Consider the following 14062-nt stretch of genomic DNA (forward strand, 5'->3'; position numbering starts at 1 on the left):
ACTGAATGCAGTACACAAATACAGTGATGAAAGTATTTCATCATTAGTAATAAAAATCACTCAAAATGGTAGTTTTATTTCTTTTATTTTTCTTTTACAAGCTGTTAATTTTTTTCCCTAAAATTCTTAAATGTACCACCATTTTTAACAGTTTGTTGTTTATAAAGAATAACCTGATAAAAGAGGTTGCTGTGGTGGCGGAGGGGTTAAGCACAACCCACATATGGAGGCCTTAGTCCCCGACACGGCGGTCGCAGATTCAATTCGCGGCCTGGTGACCTTTACCGCATGTCTTCCCCTTTCTTGTCAATTCACTATCAAATAAAGTACACTAAAGCCAACAAACCCTTTAAAAAAATTACTTGATAAAAGGATTATAAAGCAAACAGTATAGTCTACGAAGACATTGGCGTTTTGACACCATAAAATATTCAACACAATCCAAGTTCTTTATCTAACAGCTTATAAAGAATATAGAAAGGGTTGGGGGGTTTTTTTGTTTGAAATTTACAATAGTATCAATTTGTTAATGCTCATCGCAGGACAAAACAACAACATTGTTGACCATCAGGTTTTTGGTCAGTGGAGAATTAAAATAAATTAAAGAGTGCCATAAAGAATCCTGACATGTAGACGAGGTTTAATTTCTCTGTAGTAGACTTAGTACTAGTTTTTGTATCTCACATATTTGATTCTTACAACATCCTATTTAGCACTTTCAATAAGTTATGAGGAATTTCATCATCAAAGCACATCTTTCAGAGAGGACATGAGATAGCGTGACATAAAAATGGTTTCTCTGTTTCCTTTGTCTAATGATGATTACACAGTACAAAGGACCAAAGGAATGATGGCGGAGAAATTACAGAGAATGAACAGAGGGAAACCATAGAGGTGGCTCAAAGATTAAAGCTGGGTGTTTTTGAAGATGGGAAGTTTAAAACACCAGCACGGCACAGACAAGTAGTGAGTGTTGGCCATGTGCTGCACCATGGCTGACCTGAAGATGTGGCTATGGTTCTATTTAAAACTGAAAGACGCAGAAAAACTCATTTCCATGCCGAGTGTTTGTCATTATAATGAAGAAAGCATTCTCTCCTCTGAGCAGCATAATCAGCACATCACTAACTAGAAGCTCAAAGTAATGATTTGATGAATCAATTCAACTAATCATCAGTGTACCAGAGCAGAAGTTGTGCTTCAGGCTCATAATAAGAAATTACTCCAGAGTGATTTAAAAGTAGCTGTCTACAAGGCTGTTTTTCTAAGCTGCAACTAAATCTACAAACTAAGCTTAAACAATGGTTGCAGAGCTCAGCAGTAGAAATGTCCTGAAAACAGAGCATGTCCAGTATTGTACAAGCAGCAGCAGTAAAACAAAGTGATACTTTAGGTCCTACTGTACTATTTGGGTCTATTCAAATGTCCAAATTACAACATTTTGAGTTAGGATGTCAGTCTGCCTGCTGAGTGCAGCTCTGAACAGGACAGCGGACATTATTTGCTGTTTACTCTTGGCCAGGACTTTCTTGGAAAATAAGTTTTTAATCCCAGTGGGTTTTACCCTGGTAAAACAACAGTAAAAATCAATAAAGGAAACCTCAGCCCCCATATTTCTATGGGTCGGTTGCAATTATGTTTTACTATTCAGATTTTGGATATTGGCACACAAACACTTGACTGTCACTGGGTAGACCATGGAAAGATTCAGTCCATCACAAAGAAGCAATGAACATATAATTAAGGACGAATTTATAAACATTGATTGACTCAATATATATTTGTCTGAATAACCCCAAACACCAGTAGAGAACTCTAATAGCACAGCCAAGATATAAACTAGAAGAAAAAATTTCCTACAATTAAGGAAGGAGTTCCTTTATGCAATAAAGTCTCTAAAACTAAACTTTCCAACATTCTCCAGAACCCAGAGAAGCCTAGCAGGAATGTTTGGCACAATTTATGTCAGTTATGCTGCAACAATCTGTGCTGTTCTGTCTTTTTTATTTTTAAAATGAACTCAGCCAGACATACCACTTTAAAAGTATCAATACACCATTTCAACAGAAACAAAGGAAACCCAAATAAAGGAAAGGTAAAAAAAAAAAGTTAAATGCAGTTTTCAGTGATAATATCTGGGTTTTGTTTCCTTCTGAAAGTTTTAAATATGGAAGTTGTGCAATACAACTTGGATCAATTTTTGGTAATCACCAACGTGATTGCCAAACTGTTGTGATTAGTTTTGTTTATGCTCATAGTCTCGAGAGCACAGCAGAACACAATCCAATCATAAATCTTTATATAAAAAGAGTTCATTTTCAAATCTTTTGAGTAGTAATTAAATAATGGCAGTGCTCAATTAACACAATTAAGGGTTGAATAGCGATTGATTTCAACAAATAATCATTGACTGAATGCTTATGAAGACAACATGAGAAGAATTCATTACAGATCCTCAGAGCCCTGCAGCCCATAAATGCTTGGCACTTTGCAGCTGCAGTTGTTATTTCAGTGAAATGTGTTAAGACAAAAAGTTACCTCGTTGAAGGAAATCTTGTTGTTTTTCATCTTTTGGGATGAGCTCTTCCATGTTTTTCCAAAAAAGTGCTGGAGTTTTCTGTCAAACAGAGTCACTCGCAGCTGGTAGGTCACATCTTCCCCAGCTGACAGATCCTGTGGGTCAATAAAAGAAGATGGACAACTAAAAGCTCTTCTAGATGCCTAAAATAATTAAGCGAATTATAAATAAATCATATGAACATGAAATTAGAAGGTAGGAAGCTCTAACCAGTCTGAGCTTAAAATATTGTGCAAAGGAATACGGGCAAAACATTCAGTCTCTAGGCAAGCAAATCAGTAAAAGAAAATCCACAGCCAAACTCAAAAGTATACTTTTAAAATCACCAACTTAGGGGACTGAATACATGCAAAAAAAAGTTTAAAGATTATTATTTTAAAATATGTTAAAAACCACGCATTATTTTTCTTTGACTTCACATTTATGTACTGCTTCAGACCGGTGCACAAATCACACGAAAACACACGGGCGTGTGGTTGTAACGTGTCACAATGTGAAAAAGTTCAAGTGGCATGAAAACCTCTGTAAGTCACAATTTAACACGATTGTGCTTTACAGTCGTGTTAAATTGTGGGTCATATTACAGGTCTTTGTGATTATTTTTCTATATAATATCAATAAAAGTGGACTGAAATACACAAAAAAATTGCTGGACCTAACTTGTTTGCTTAAAGCAGTGTTCTCAAACTGCAGTCCTCGAGAGCCAGAGTTTCACAACTTTAGTTCTACACTCTTGAATTAAATGGCTAAACTACCTTGGCAGCATGCATTCAATCTCTACAGAGCTCTGCTAATGAGCTAATATTGGAGCCAGGTGTGCTGAAGCAGAGAAACATCTAAGTTGCAGGAAACCGGCCTTTGAGGACTAGTTTGAGATTACTGGTTTAAACCCAAGAACATTTATGCCATATACAGACACAGAGAACTAATGTTTGGAATTACCTGCGGGAGTTGCGCTACAATAAGCCGGCTGAAGCTGAGCTGAAAGCCGTGGTTAGCGGTGAGGTGGTTCTCCACAGCCAGGCGGACTGTTTGGCTGGACGGGGGAACCAACCGGTTCTTGTGAAACACTTCTTCCCAGCTGTCAGCCATGCTGTTTCACTCTTCTGCCTTCACCAAATCATTATCAATAAAAAGATTTTTTTTTTTAAAAAACCATAAAATAAAACAAAAAAAATCTTTAAATTACCTGCGGTTCTACTTTGGAATAGAATTTCTCTTATTCAGATTTTCAAACATGCGGCCGCCATGTTGGAAATCCAGCTGTACTATATTTTTTTAGAGGGGTGCGGAACAGTATAAGCATTTTAAAAAGTAGCTTTGCCTGATAAGAAAAACAATCTTATACTAATACTAATTAGCTTAAATACTACAATATAACACAATGTGTTTCAAAGAAAGAATTATCACGAAAAAATAAATTTTGCAATTGGGGTGTTTAGCCGGTCTTAACCTGTTCTTTGGTAGAGCCCACCGTGCTGCGTCAGTTGCCATGGTAATAATGTGATCTGATATTTAACAGAATATTACAAGCGAATGCTGAGTAAGTAAATATAACACACACATTCCCATCTGCAGTCCCTTGACAGCTTACAAAAGTAAAATAAAACATAAAATATAACACTACAAGTTGCTTTCTAATCAAAACACAAAACCTCGTAGCGACTTACTGGCGCACACAACCGTACAGTTAATGATTACATATCAGTATTTCACCGTTCTCCAACATTTGGAGAAAAATTGACAAAATAGTGTTGCCTATATTATTTGTTCTTTTATTGGACAACAAAGATAATGAACTGGAGTACCCTAGTTCCCATTTATAATACAATATAATATAATATAATATAATATAATATAATATAATATAATATAATATAATATAATATCAATGATGTATTAGAATTAAGTTCTTTTAAGGCAATTTCTTGAATATTGTTTGGATCGATGTTGTGTGTTAACAAGAGCCTACTATAAATTCTTGAATTTTAATGCAGACTATAGCCCTAGCATTTTTATATTTGTTTATTGAGAATGAGAATAATATTAAATTTGATCTGATAATTTTAGCACAAAAAAGTTAAAAGGTGCAAAATGCTGAAATTTTACATTTAAGATTTAAATGAAGGTACAAGTTTAGTTATGTTACAACTGATTGTTGTGTTTACAGAGCTACAGTTCAATTCAGTTCAGTTTGTTTATATATCTCCAATTCACAAAACATTGTCTCAAGCCACTTTAAAGTAATTTCAATACAATCACATAGAGCAAAAAGAAAACACAAAAACAAACAGCAAATTGTAAGTTTATTTGATTTGATGATTTAGTCTATTTATTTTAAAGGTGACCGTGCAATTTATTAAAAGTAATAAAACATAATTCGCTAATTAAAAAATCCAAAATTAGCTATGTTTTAGTGATGATTTCTGACTTTGTCTTAAGATAGCCACTAGAGGGCAGCACAACATCACTGCCGCTGCGTTACTGAGCGTAAAGAGGAAGAAAAACAAAGGAAGCGGTTTGTATAAATTGTGAAATGTTCGGACTCTTCAAGAAAAACAAACCTGTTAAAATTCGAAGTTATAGTGGGGACAGAAAATACGGCATTGCTTCTAAAGATGTAAAGGAGCTGATTAAAAAGGGCTGTAAGCTGTTACAGGTAAGCCGTATGTTTTTTGTAGTTTAATAACTTTCGTCGCTGCCTTTTTCTGAACCTGCGAGAATGAAGAGGGAAATGATAACCATGGACAGATAAATAGTTTTCTTTAGTTCTTAATTGAAAATAAGGCATTTTAATAATCCACGAACAAGTTGAACATTGAGTGAAGCGATGGATGGAAAAAAAAAGATGTTTTCCAGAGCTGTGATACGTCAGTTATACAGATAAAGCTTATATCTTTAAACTAATAGTTGATTTTAATTAACTCAGATTCAGAATATAACTTAATTGGCCGGAAAATTCTGACCTATTAATTTCGGCATATTGAATATTTACTGGAGAACAAACGTTAATATTTTTGAAATAATCGTCGTTGGGTCAATTATTTTTTTATTACACATAGGTAGAGCAAACACATTTATAAGCACATCTACTTATATATGAATTAAATGAGTGAATTACATTTTCTTCTCCTGAATAAATTTCACGTTTAGGATTGTGCTACTAGAATGAAAAGATTAATTTACTTTCAGTTTCTTTTTGTTTGTGTGTTTGTCTGGGATGCCATCAGATGAGTCCACATCTGGACATGTTTTTGTATTGCTGTCTGTAATATAATCTTTTTTCTAATTTACATTAAAATATCACAATTCTGGGGAACCTTTGTGCTCTACCCCTAATGAACATTTTAGTGTGAGATTTTGTTGCTGCATAAAAACAAGTTTCTTGAGATTATTTGGCTTTTTACACATTTACCAGCAAATGTGACTTTTTCCAATTAAGCTGCCTGCATAAGTTTCTCATAGACAAAGTCTTAAGTCTATGTCTGTGTCTGTGTGTGTGCAAAATTTAAAGTCTGGAATGAAGCAGCTGATCTGACCTAATTATGTGTTTGTGTACTTGTTGAGCTTACAATAATGGGATGTTCTCATGTTCTTCACCATCCCAGCTGCCACTTTCTGGTGCTCATGTGTGTTTATATGAAGATGGAACTATAGTGACAGAAGAGTTCTTTCCCACCCTGCCTGATAACTGCGAACTAGTTCTTCTGTCAAGGGGTCAGACATGGAGTGGAGGTACATGAAATAAAAATATACTTGTCCTCCATATCATCTAAAACACCATTTTTTCGTGTGTTATTGTTTTAAGCATGTCACTGTTTCCTGTAGTTGTTTGTGACATTGGTCGGTTGCTGAACACCGATCGCCACGCTGACGGTCTCATTGAAGCAGCGAAGGGTCTTCTCGCTGACGAGAAATCTTTCAAGAGGCGTAAAGTCCTTACTGACCTGCTGCAGAACCTGGAGGACAGATCGGATCTGGAGACCAGAGAGGAGGATGAAGACTGGTTTACTGGTACATACCATGGAGCAATAAATTAAGATGGTTGATTCTCCCACTTTTTGTACCATTTTACTAAGACCAATAAATCAGTTACTTACATAGGTTGCAGCCATAGTTTAGTGTATATGTTGCCCAAAATATGAATAATAAGGCAGATTTTTTTCTACACTTACTAGTGGACGGTTGAGTCCACTTTCTAAACAATTGTTTGTTTGTTTTTTCTTTTTAAATTGTAATGATGATGAATGACTCTTGTCTTTGGTGTTGGTATCCAGCAACATCAGAGCAGCACTCTACAAAACATGCAAGGATCTGTAAATGCTGTACATGCCTAAAACCAGCTTTTTATCTGATCATCATACTTGACTGAACATGTTTATGTGCTTTAAGAATTATTTACCTGTTGTGCTTACTTTTGTAGGTATAGAAGATAAAGAGCAAAAAGAATCTGTTCAATTTAAACTGTACTTTTTTTTAGATAAATAAAGGACTTGACATTTTGTGGTTTGTAAAAAAGGCCAAATCTTGATGCTTTTTGACTGTTAAAACAACATGTCCACATGTACCCTCTCAATGAAAGATTATCTCCAAAGTTGTATTAAACTTAACCCTTTGAATTGTTTTGGTTCTATTCCAGGCGTCGATGTGCGATTCAAAACAAAGTCCGCCTACATGAAGTACAACTGTGAAAGCAGAATACGAGGCTACGTGAAGGAGGTGAACCCGAGGCCCGCTGAGACCCAGCACGTTTCCCTGCGCAAATTAAACGTTTCAATTTCCTGTGTCGATTTTTCAGGTGGACAATGCAACCAACAGCATACAGAAAGCTAAAGTGAAGGAGGAGTTTTTAAAAGCATCAAAGTGCCTGGTTGAGATGCTGAAAAATGACAAGTACAACGGTAAATACTTCGATAGGACTGAAAAGGAGTCTGGGCGCCTCTGCACTAAGGAAGGATGGTTTACCTGTCAGGTACGGCAGAAGTTAAGCTTTGTTGCAACGGGATGGCCTCTGCTCCAATTATCAGACATTTGTGATTCCGTTTATTAGGAACAGAAATATATTGTGAGAAGCACAGCAGACGTACAGTGACTTAAATTGTTTTTTTTTTTTTTTGTTTTTTTTTTACCATTTTTGAAAGACGTGGAGCTGCTTTGCACAATCCTCACTCTTCCTCTCTGTGGTCTCCTCAGGGATCGTTTGAGCAGAAATTGTGCCAGTTGCTCCATTCAATCAACCCGTATGGCAGCAGAGAGAGCAGGATCGTCTTCAGCACTTGGAACCTTGATCACAGGTTGGATACTTCCCGTTCCTGGCGTATTAAAAATAGCAGGAAATCAAACATGTTTTTTTTTTTCCCCTCCCCTTTTCTGCAGGATTGAAAAGAAGAGGACTATCATACCCGCTCTGCTGGAGGCTCTGCAGACTCATAAGACCGCAGACATAAACTTGAACTACTTCTACCAAATGCTGTTCACCAGGGAAAACCTGAAGCTAGTGCACATCGTCTGCCACAAAAAGGGAGCGCACGACCTGACGTGTGACACCAATAAGATGTTCAGGACTAGTAAAAATGCAAGGAAAGCAAAAGAAGATACCAAAGGGAAGAAAAAGCATTGTACCTAAAGACGTTTTTACGCCAATGTTTTTTTTAAATTAGTTTTTATTTGCTGTGAAATTGATAACTTGTCATTCATTGAACAAAATGGAACAAAACAGTTTTGTAAATCATGAAAAGCTTTTTATTGTATTATGTAGCACAATAATGTAAAATAAATGGATGGATTAAGAATGTTGCCCAAATAATGAGACATTCAATCAGTCTTGAGTTGCACACACTGAAGACAAATGTTATTTATTTTTACATAAATAAGGCAGTAATAATATATAATATTTCTGTTAAGTGGTCAGATCAATCAGCTATATACAAAACCTGTGGATATAGTTCTAGTGCAATTGCAGATAACCTGTTATGGTTATATTTCTCAATCAAGTTTGTTCAAATATAGTTAAAATACAGATTCTTAGGCAGAAAAATCAACTTTGTCATTAATAACTTTAGCATCTATAAACAGTATGAATACAAAGAATAATTAGCTGCACGTGTGTGTGTGTGTGTGTCTATATATATATACGTTTATCTACATACAGACATTGTTACAAAGCTGCCAAAAACCTTTAAGGATGGATTTTAGACACTTGGTGAAAAATGGCTGGAATATGACATTCATCTCTGACCTTGTAATAAACAGATCTGCTCTTTGGGCGTTCTCCAGCTTTCTTTCCTCGTAACATTTAGGTAGCCTGACATAGGCTTGCATATTTGTCAATCTGCTGTAATTTGCATGAAATTTTCATCAGTGTATAAACTTAATTTGTTATACAAGCACCATTAAAATGTTAAGTTTAATTCAGCAATGTTTGGCATCTCAGAGTGAATGTTAAAGTGGTTGGATCCTGATAAGATACAGCTGGATAATGCAGCATTACAGCAACCCTGAAATGACAGTACAGTATACAGCATGTATACAAACTGCCTGCAGAAAGTTAAAAGGATTGCGTTGAAACTATTCAACTTTTAAGTGAATAGTTTATTGTAGTTATTCAAATGATAGGAAAACAATATCAGATTTGTGTTCAGCACTTCCACAATCCAGACATTAAAGTACACTGCCTGGAGCAGAGATATTGTCATTTAGAGCACCTTGACGTTGATATTTTTGCATCAGCTAATCCATACTCAAAAAGAGCAGTAAGAGACGGAGCAGATTTTCAACTTGACTGGCTCTGGCCAGTCAAGTTGAATCTTTTTTTTTGTTTTGTTTTGTTTTACCTCATCAATAAGTGCAACAAAAAACCAGACTGTGTGTTGCAATAACACTGTTCAGCATGGAAGTTGTTAAGAAAGACGACTCAACACTTTCAATTTTAAGATGCTTATGGAAGGACAAAAAAATGGATCTTCTGAAAGCTCTTGGAGAGAAAACTTAATTGGCTACAATCAGCATTAACTTGAGCTTAGCGCTTTACAAAAATTGGAAATTAGCAGCACGATTCTGACTGGTGCGTTTCTAGTCAATCTGTTGTCCTCCTCATATTTTGTTCTGTTTTTTAAATATCTCCTGAAGTGCCGCTGAGCGCTCTGAAAAAGGTAGGCTACAACCGAGCGTGGATTTATGAGAGTATATGCAACCCTATATACAGTTTCAAAACAAAGCACTTGTGTGTTTGCTTACATATTATAATTTTTTTTACTGATTGTTGGCATGTGAGGAAATGGCACGAAAGCATCCGGCACCAAACCGGATGCTTTCAGCGAAGAACATTTCCGCGTTTACAATCGCACTTTAGCACCGCTAGAAACACTGCCAATGAAGTATTTCTTTGACAGCCAGTACCACTAACCATCCTTCATTATCCTCACATCAGTGATGGCGCTGAGACTTCGACAGATGAAGAGGACCGACTGAATGCAGCATCTGAGCAGGTAGTTTGTTGTCGCTTCTTCCAAAGTGCTGGGATGTTGTTCTGTTTTAACCGGCTCTTCTCTAAGTGCCGGGTCCGTCGTCTCGTCGGAGGGCGCCGTGGCTCACCTCTTCGCCATCGCTGTCTTCCTGTGCGTAGTAATGCCGAAACCTCTCCTTCCTTCGAGCGCTGGGAGAAGTAGCAGGTGATCTCCGAGGAAAGTCCTGCAGGAACAAAGATTCGTACAAGACTTTTGACTTGGCACAGCCGTCTGTGAGAAATCTGTCGTTTGACCCTCCCTTCAATGTTTTCACCTTTTATAGACATTTTAAAAGTATTAAAAAAGGTTATTTACTCTGAAGTTACCTTGTCATGAATTCAATCACGTACCAAATAGAGAACATAAAAAATAACCACAGAATCCACCAGATGCGAAAATCCATCCAATAAAGATATAAAATATCTGTCAACCAATAATGAGGAAAACATTTTTGAGGTAATTATTATTTGTGGGGTTGTCGATGTGCAGATGTGCTGCTTAGAGCTAAGGCAAGCTAATTTGGTTTTAATTTATATCAGCCACGTGCTTATCTAGCCTAAGCAGGAGAAGAAATTGTAATAAACAAACTGTTTAAAAAATATTAAATACAAAAAAAGCACATAAGAAAGCAATATCAAAGGATTATTCTATTTATATGGCGTTGGGAAAAAAAAAACAGGCACTTGAGGTGGCAGCTCTAAAAATATTTTCCTGCTTACCTTCCTTACAGAACTATCGTCTTGTACTAGTTTAAGCAGAACAGCAAACTACTATACGTTTAATTGACAGCAACAAATTTCAAATCTTAAACAAAGGCGGCTTTCCTTTTTTAATATGCAACACATCTGGCCTCCAACAAATTAAAACTGACCGAATAAACAAAATGTCCTAAATAATGGCAATTTGATACTTGCTTGGAAAAATCTAGGCATATTTAAGGACTTAAATTTCTTTATAGTTATTGAATGATTATTAAATTTTGAACTTTTTAAGGCCCTACAGAAATTGTGTAACCACAAAAACAAACTGATATGACTTGGTGAAGGTTCAACCTGACCTTTTCTGACACCTTTGGGCTTTTTGACTTGTAATAATAGCAGCTTACACAACTTGCAGACCACAAAGCCTCACCTGTACAATATCCAAGTTCCCAAAGAACTGCTCCACAGGAAGGATTTGATTACTGTCGTCATCTGGGAATAAGACTCTGCTACTGTTTTCGGGTTCCACACATTCAGGAGCCTGCTCCTCCAAGACGCTGTTAGCTTTGCAGCTGCTGACCTCCTGCTCTGACCTCAGCTCGTTCTCTTTGCCCTCCTGACCTTCGAGCTCAGGTGAACCCAGGCACCTCCTCCTGTCAGCAGCCTCGTGGCATTCGCAGCTGATACGAGACAGTTTATCTGCGGATTTGGATGTCCTCAGCGCTGAACTGTCCTCTGGTGACAAATGCATCTTCTGGCTTTTACGGTTTTTCTTCTCCGAAGCTGAAACCTGTGGCAGAATGCGTACATCCAGAGAGGTCAAGTGGTTAACCGTTGCCACTTAACAGTCTGTACAAAATATACTTAAAACAAAAACAGGGGAAAAAAACAACAAAACAATCAGATCAAAAGCTGTGGTCTCAAAACCAACCTTTCTAGAGGCTCTGACCTCAGAGCTGCTCTTCCTCTTTCTAGACGTCATGTTATCAAGTTGACTAGGCATCTGGAAAAAGAAATGCATAAACAAAACCAAAACACAGGCTGCTTATTCCTCAGTAACCACATATCATTATAGCAACTACTTAGTTAAATGACTTGGCTTCAGTCAGTCAGCTGATGCAGCTGCTGTCACCCTAGCAGGTCCCAGGGAGCTGAAGCTATTTAGCTAAATGTTTTCACAAAGCCTCGCTGGCAACTCAGATTACCTTCAGATTATTGGAGGTCTGACTCGGCCTGTAAATTGATCTTAAGCAATATGTTTCTCTAATTTTCAAAGGCTCACCATAAACCATATAAAACCGCTTGTTCGGCAAAACGAACTGACCACTTCATGGATTTTACAGGCTGGGTTAAAGTCAGGACAAAAATGAGTTGTGCTGTTGACGTCTCGGGTTAGGATTAAGCACTGCTTTTGAAATTAGATTAGAAGGTGATTCCAAAAGCAGCCTGCTGCGTGTGATGAATAGTGGTTTATGTATATCTGCACAATTAGTTACACGTCATCTCGGCCAGCAAGCAAAAAATTAACACGGAGAACGAGACTTGAATCCAGGCCTTAAGATTTCTCTTTGAGTGCGTTTAGATTTTTGAGATAAAAAAAAAAAAAAAAACTGAATGTGAGACTACTGAGCAGCACTACAGCAGCTACTACTAAGCTTCAAAAGCTCCAATTGTTCAAAACGTCACTTATTTTTTTAGATGTATACCTGGGAGACAAAATCTCTGAAGCGTCATGTACGACCAGCAAACCTCTCAATAGAAACAAAGCAAAGTAAAACTTCACAGACGAGTCTTTTAAGATGCTTTGTTAAGTGAAGAGCAACACACACTTCAGTTTCATAACTCTTGGTGAGGCTGAAGGTTTTGGCTTAAACGCTTTCAATCTGCCAGTAAATTTATAGCAGAAGTTCCCAACTTTTTTAATCTTCTAGCTCACAAAAAAGTAGAACATTGTGATCCCAAATATATTCCACAGCTATGCATCATCCCATAGAGAAGATATTCCTTCTCATTTTTACAAAAAGTTTTTTTTTTCCTCATTTTAAAACCAAAAAACAGAAATAAACAGACTCATCTTTAGAAAGGACAACTCATTTCTTTGTAGATAGTTATCAAAAATTAGAAGTCATCATTTTTTCCAAAGGTCATGTAACATTTGCAGCTGTAAATGAGGTTCATTTAGCGGGGTTATGGACAAAATAGCTCTTTGGATTATAAAGAATGCAGACTCTTGGTCTAAACATAGAAAAGTATATATGTAAAGTATAAAGTATTTATGTTCTTTCTTAAACTAAAAAAAAAGTCAAAAATGTTTACTCAAGAAAACTATTATACTAGCTTAATGTGAAACATTAGTTTCTTCATAGTGTCCCATTTCACTGATATTTTCACCACCATCTTACTTAATTAACAAGAGACAGGAGTAGAGCTAGGGGTAACTGTAACTGCTTTAACTGTAGAATATTTTCTCTACAATATTTATTATAAAGAAACTACTGCAATTAATCCTGAGCCCCAACGACACCCACCCAGCCCTTTTTGACGAGAAATTTCAAATAAAGTCTCAAATTACAAAACAATCACAGCTCCAGTCCTCCAGCAAATACCGAACATTTTCTCCATCTCGACACCTTTGTCCAGGAACATTGCTAACTTAGCCTTCGCCAAGATTACCCGGTGTTACAACAAGGGGAATAACGGCTTATGACCCCAAAGTGTCGGTGTGTGTTAAAAACTACACGTCGAAAAACAGTTTTATGCTTTTACACCCCAAGGTTGAAAGCTAAAATACTTTAATTACATAACACGACGTAACACCGTACCTGATAAAGATCACATCCGACTGGTGCTTCAGCTGCATCCACATCGAGCCCGTGTGGAAGGAAGTGGTGCAAGAGATGGAGGGTCTAGGTCTGAAATTCAACCTCTGAGCCACATAGAACTGCTTTAGTCGGTTGAGAAAATAGAAACGTATTTGTAAATGTCTTGGCTTTTGCAGGTGTAACCAGGATAATTTTTCTATATTAGATGTAGTTTAGTTATTTTATTTTCTATTTTGTTAAATCTAATTTTATTTTGTTTTATTTAAAGATCTAATTTAAAAATCCTCCTTTGTTTTATTTTTATTTTTTCGACATTAACCGGGCGAGAGCAGGGTTGTTCTCGCGAGGGTTTAATGTCATGTGACAGCTGCACGTCAGTCCTAAATTGACAGCCACTGCTTATATTGCTGCTAAATCGCACCTTGGGTAGCAGACGCTGTGGGACTTTGACGTGCA

At 36.8% G+C, this 14062-nt stretch overlaps 2 protein-coding genes and 1 pseudogene across 2 annotated transcripts; 1 reads left to right on the forward strand and 2 right to left on the reverse strand.

The window, feature by feature from the left end:
- The window catches only part of LOC148158300 (nephrocystin-4-like), a 174159-nt pseudogene extending 170450 nt beyond the window's left edge, over positions 1–3709 (reverse strand).
- A 1372-nt stretch (positions 3710–5081) lies between these two features.
- LOC148158301 (DNA fragmentation factor subunit beta-like) lies at positions 5082–8384 on the forward strand. The gene is made up of 7 exons (XM_088007021.1): positions 5082–5237; positions 6187–6313; positions 6407–6592; positions 7218–7297; positions 7377–7550; positions 7772–7872; positions 7955–8384. Exons 1-7 carry the CDS (start codon positions 5115–5117, stop codon positions 8202–8204), a joined length of 1041 nt encoding a protein of 346 aa, XP_087863147.1. The 5' UTR covers positions 5082–5114; the 3' UTR covers positions 8205–8384.
- Positions 8298–13300, reverse strand: LOC148158302 (uncharacterized). The gene is made up of 3 exons (XM_088007022.1): positions 11716–13300; positions 11215–11574; positions 8298–10267 (listed from the first exon to the last, which is right to left on the reverse strand). Exons 1-3 carry the CDS (start codon positions 11803–11805, stop codon positions 10127–10129), a joined length of 591 nt encoding a protein of 196 aa, XP_087863148.1. The 5' UTR covers positions 11806–13300; the 3' UTR covers positions 8298–10126.
- Between the last annotated feature and the right edge of the window lie 762 nt (positions 13301–14062).

Source organism: Poecilia mexicana, unplaced genomic scaffold (genome assembly GCF_051168715.1).
Source record: "Poecilia mexicana isolate PSO_F unplaced genomic scaffold, ASM5116871v1 scaffold_7, whole genome shotgun sequence".
NCBI classification, from domain to species: domain Eukaryota; kingdom Metazoa; phylum Chordata; class Actinopteri; order Cyprinodontiformes; family Poeciliidae; genus Poecilia; species Poecilia mexicana.